A 5,683-nucleotide genomic window follows, 5' to 3' on the forward strand; every position below is an offset into this window, starting at 1 on the left:
GTAACGGATTACTCCATTAAAAAAAATGATCGGTGGAATGCGATGGAAATAATAGCATCTCCGTAATGACACCTTCGAAAAATTGGGGGGAAATGGTGAAATTATCCCCTTACAACAGTGAATGTTTCTGTAATTTTGTGTAGGAAATTAACGCTATTTAAGAATAGATGTTTAATTGTACGTGAGTATTCTGAAAGTAAATTATTGTAAAAGGGTCTCTTTATGACGACAATCAACTTTTAAAATATTGCTCTTTAGATATTTATATAAAACTATTTGTTATTGGATTGAAGCTTCTAAATAACCCCCCCCCCCTCCCCCTAAAGAAAAGGGATCATTTGTTTATTTAACATGTCCTTGTAAATGGGGTAAGCGAACTAAAATTCCATACACCAGTGTTCAAGAAAATTATGAAAAAAGTTGGCCTATACGGAGAATCATTTGATGCTCATGATGCAGTTTTCATATAAGTATAATATACCGTTTGTTAGTAAATAATTTTGGAACAATAATTAATCTTTATTGTATCTACAACATATGGACTACTAAATTACAAAAGATGGAAATGAAAGTGACATGAAATGAGGGAGATTCCAATGTGCTATGTGGAACACTCGGATAAAGAATGTACACAAGAATATTTTCCTAACGAATAAACGGTAAGCTACCATCAGCAGGGTACCTGTCGAGACAGGAATGGTGTTTGGGAACTTTACAAGGAAGCCATGTTCCGGCTTTTCCATACCCTCGGTTTCTTTCGACGTCTGTGAAGTGGGTCGAATGCTGCATGTGCTTCAGGATCTCTGGGCCCATGCTGTTCCGGCTGAAGAGACCGGGGTTCGACACGACTTTCGTCCATCGTCCTCCATACCAGATAGTAGTTGGTATCTTTTGATATTCCCCGGGCAAGAACATTTTGCTCATGCGAGTCCTACAAAATATATCTAGAGTAAATGAACGACAGAATATTTTAAGGAATGTATTCTTGTACTTGACCTTTGGGGTGCAGTTGAATGACTTAGAAAAAATACTGAATTCTTTAGTCCATGTCTTAAAGTCTTTACACTCCACAAAGATGTCATGGTCCATATCCCATGGAAGAAAAGAGCCAAATTTCACTGCTCCTAAGGCAGAACCAGCTTGCAGTTCATATTCTAAACCTCGGCTGTTGGCGAAGTCAATAAGAAAACCAATGTCGTTGTGGGCTTCGTCAATGCAACAAGGTGGCAATAAAAGAGATTTAGTAATCAAACGCAAGTTGTCACATTTTATGTTAACACTATCACATGTGAATGAGAACACTTCATCTGTATATGAATGAATGTCTTGAAGAGTCCACTGATAAGCCAACATTCGCCAGTCATTATCAGTCATCGATATATGATTATTCACGAAGAACATGACATCAGGACAGGTCATTGTCAAGTGACCCGCCTCTCGAACTTTAGCAAACCAATCACGGAGAAGAGCTGGTCCATGTAAACCTTCTGTGAAGGGAACTTCAAAAACAAGCTTTTTAGATGTAACGAAGGGAGTTAACAGATCATCACAGTACATGCATTCATTCTTAGAGTAGTAGTAACCCATGGTATACGTAGCTCTATAATTGTACATTTTCTGCTGAAGACAGCCATGGATCCAGTGGCCATGGATATCCCTAGCAGCTCCGCCCACAACTTTCACGTGTTCTGTTTCATCTAGAATTCGCACTAGCCGATCCAAGGATGACTGGTTGGTGAAGTGAATTAGAGAAGAAGCAAGGAACACATATGGAGTTTTTGACAGCTTAACCAGTCCGTTGAGCAACGTGGCTTCTGAGTAATTCTTCCTCGCTACCAAAATCTTGACATTCTTCTTTTTAAACTTTATATGTGTCCTGTTTGACACTAAAGCAATAATGGGAATGTCATATAGTTCACTCAGCTTCGAAATAACAAAGTCAGCATCACTTGGGGCCCACGATTGGGCAGGAAGAATAGCCGACAATATTTGGCCGAAATGAGGAACATCCGAGCAATTGGAAGTTTCCATACCATGCTGATAAAATGGGTGATCGTATCTCTTTCCCATGAACACTTCAGGACAGACGTTTCTCGTCCTCTTGGGGGATGCAGTGGTTATGTTATTCCCGAGATCTTGAGGTAAGCTGTCGTTAGTTGAGTTCACTGAAACGAGTCTTCTTGGGTCCAACTCTTCAACAATTGCTCCTAAAGTCAAGGCCCATTTGCTGTCTACCATTGCTTGGCGACCTGGAAAAAAAAACACTAAGGTGTTCTGAACAAATGAAAGAATTGACAATGATTTAATATAGTAAACCAATCTCAAAATAGAGAGCATAGGACTTTATGGCATTCTTTCCCAAGAACAAGTGGTACCTTGATTAAACGTGTATAATAAAAGAAAAATGTTTTCGAATTAACAAAAATGGAAAATGTGAAATTAAAGTAAACAAATTATGATAGTTATGTTTGAAATAGTTTACCATAAAGTTCATAAACTGTGTGAAAAAATCGTATAAGATTGAAGAAATATGTTTTTTAGGAGTAGTTCACCGATGGTTGGTGAATGTTTCTCTACTGGTGATAAAGAGGGAATAAAAGATTCTTATAGAAGTATGTCTATTAACTAGCAATCCCTGTTATTTCAGATGCACCAGATAAGACATGAAAGAGCCTCTTTTACGCTAATGTCTTTCGAAAGGAAAATATCGATTTTCAATAGATTCTACGTATCCTTATTTATTTATATTATGAAGAGAAGATTTTCATTTTAATCCCATAAAACTCGCCAACTTTCCAATCCTCCCAAGTTCTTACCTGCTACTCTGCTTATCTGACGCTGAACTTCTGCAATAGCATCAGCCAACCTCCTCCTGTATTCAACGCTAAAAAGAGGCCCAGAGATAAACGGGGGTTCATCTCTTTGTTGGACCTTGTCGCCATCAGAACTGTCGTTAGAAGCTTCATTTGGCAAAGATATAATTTCAGTTGGACAAGGAGGACATGATGGCTCAGAACATATGAACGGAGTGGGATTGAACGTGGCCTGTTCTAAGTCATTCTTCCGATCTTGTGGCGATACGTCAATTTCGCTTGCTTGGCTGTTGAAGGATACTGGTGGGGGATCTGTCAAAATAAAAAATCTAACTAGAAATATTTAAAAGTTAACTTTAATGTCATTGCACAATTAGGATCCTTATTTGACTACCCATTTTACTATTCTTGTTTTTTACTAATTTACCTTAATAATTTTACCCAACTTTGTGAAAAGCGAGTTAAAATAACATGTATGATGAAATTAGAAAACATATTCTTAGGGGAAGGAAATTTTGCAAAGCAATGATTGAATTCTTTTATTTCATAATGGCAAATTAAAGCGATAAAAAGAGCGTTAATTGAAAAAGTTTATCATTTGGTTTGGATATATAGGCGTAATGGAACACCATCAATAATGCGCGTTGTTTACCTGCGGTATATACAGCATGTATATATATATATATATATATATATATATATATATATATATATATATATATATATATATATATATATATATACATACACTCATATATATATACATATATGTATGTAACTTTATATACAGTATATATATGATATTTATACAAACACACACACACACACACACACACACATATATATATATATATATATATATATATATATATATATATATATATATATATATATATATATATATATATGTATGTATGTAACTTTATATACAGTATATATATGATATACGTTCAAACACACACACACACACACATATATATATATATATATATATATATATATATATATATATATATATATATATATATATATATAACTTTATATACAGTATATATATGATATACGTTCAAACACACACACACACACACATATATATATATACATGTATATATATATATATATATATATATATATATATATATATATATATATATATATATATATATAAAAAATAGCTTCTGATCGGCTATGGATTCGAACCCTGACTTAGTTGAAACCGAAGTTACAAGTCGACCTATCTAAATATTGCATATTCATCAGTACTATTAATTTAGGAATATTTAACCTTTAAATTTTTTTTAGTTCTTCTTGCTAAAAGTAACTTTCATTTTTTTTATTATCTAATCTATTTATCCCAGAAATTTAATTTTTTTCTCCCAGTATCTGAACAATTCTCTGAAACCAAAACCTGAGCTTATCGTTATCCTAATGTCAACTAGATAATGATCATGTATAGCACCTGTCATTCTTCTCACCATTTAATATATCACCTGACACACATATATATATATATATATTATGTATGTATGTATGTATGTATGTATATATAATATATAATATATATATATATATATATATATATATATATATATATATATATATATATATATTCTTATGAAGCTGGTCTAGTGTAGAGTAAATACAGTAGTTTATTAATAATTATTTTATATTTTATTTGTGTAATGAAGAGATGAGTAACTAGCTCTTAAGATGAGCTCCTCTCGTGTAGAATTAAGTGTATTATGTAAATTACGAAAGACTTTCGTCGTTAATTTCATTGTATTCTTTATTCAAGTCAGTATATGTAAATTTACGTTATTTTTATTAACTAACTATTTTATTTTGCATATTTTTGTTACAAAGTCTTACATAACCTGTTTGAGAGTGTTATTTGATCATACACGATATGAGCAAGGGCTTATGTAATGTTCTTTTATATTGTATGAGATATTGCGTCATGTTTGTGAGAGAATACGCAGTGTACCGTGTGCTTGGAAATTTTGCGAAGGTACTAGTGATAGGATGTTATCTTTTTTTTATTTTGGGGACAGAGGGTGGGCGGAGCTAGCTGACTGAGAAAGTCGTCTAGCGTGGGGTGAGTAGCGTTCGGGAGAGCAATACTAGGTAACTCAGACGCTTATGCCCGGTCCCCCACGCTTCCCAAATATCTGGGAAGTTTCTGGAAGCAGCTAGGTTTTATGTATAAAGGCGACACTATGGTTATGGTTAGAGACAGATAGAGATAGAGCATTGCAGCTTTAAGACAGCCCTCCTTCCCCTCTCCCTCTCTCACACATACAGTAGCTCTGAGTACTTGTTTTAAAAGTGTCCAATACCTATAGTGTGTCCTTTCGAAAGTGATTTGATGCCCTCATATACCATGTGTAGTGAGTACTTATAAAAATTCTCTTAGAGTTTTGTAAAAGGTCGTGTAGGAAGGTTAGGTAATTGTATTGTGATCTGGTTATCTATTTTTCATTAAGTGTCAAACTTAAATATTGTATTCAGATTTAATTTCAAGTGAAACAAGTGACTGTATAATTTCCATAAGTGTTATTTCTTCTCTTAATCTAGGGATTAATCAGATTTAACATTTAAAGTCAAGACATTATATCAGTTTTAGATCATAACATTTTATGTCTTAATATAAGTTTTGTTCAGTCTTAATCTTTTCGAGTGACTTATTTTGTTATTAGGTAAATTCTTTTCAAAGTGTTGTAATTTATATAGAATATATTTATTTTTGTAAAGAGTGTATTATTCCAATCACCATTGCTTAGAATAGAATCCGCTCGTATCCTGTTAAAGATACCGTAGTAAGTCATAAACAATTCTTAAGAATAATTACGCAGTTTAGTTTTGAGTGTACT

The 5,683-nt window shown here is 33.4% G+C and overlaps 1 protein-coding gene across 3 annotated transcripts in view; it reads right to left on the bottom strand.

The window, feature by feature from the left end:
* Positions 1–500: 500 nt before the first annotated feature.
* The window catches only part of LOC137632022 (uncharacterized), a 19,857-nt gene continuing 14,674 nt past the window's right edge, over positions 501–5,683 (bottom strand). For all 3 annotated transcript variants that reach the window (XM_068363997.1, XM_068363998.1, XM_068363999.1), the window contains 2 exons: positions 2,817–3,125; positions 501–2,249 (listed from right to left, as the gene is read on the bottom strand). In XM_068363997.1, coding sequence (XP_068220098.1) covers positions 646–2,249; positions 2,817–3,125 — 1,913 coding nt within the window. In that variant the 3' untranslated portion in view covers positions 501–645. The remainder of the gene's footprint in view (positions 2,250–2,816; positions 3,126–5,683) is intronic.

This window comes from Palaemon carinicauda, chromosome 40, assembly GCF_036898095.1.
Source record: "Palaemon carinicauda isolate YSFRI2023 chromosome 40, ASM3689809v2, whole genome shotgun sequence".
Lineage (NCBI taxonomy): Eukaryota > Metazoa > Arthropoda > Malacostraca > Decapoda > Palaemonidae > Palaemon > Palaemon carinicauda.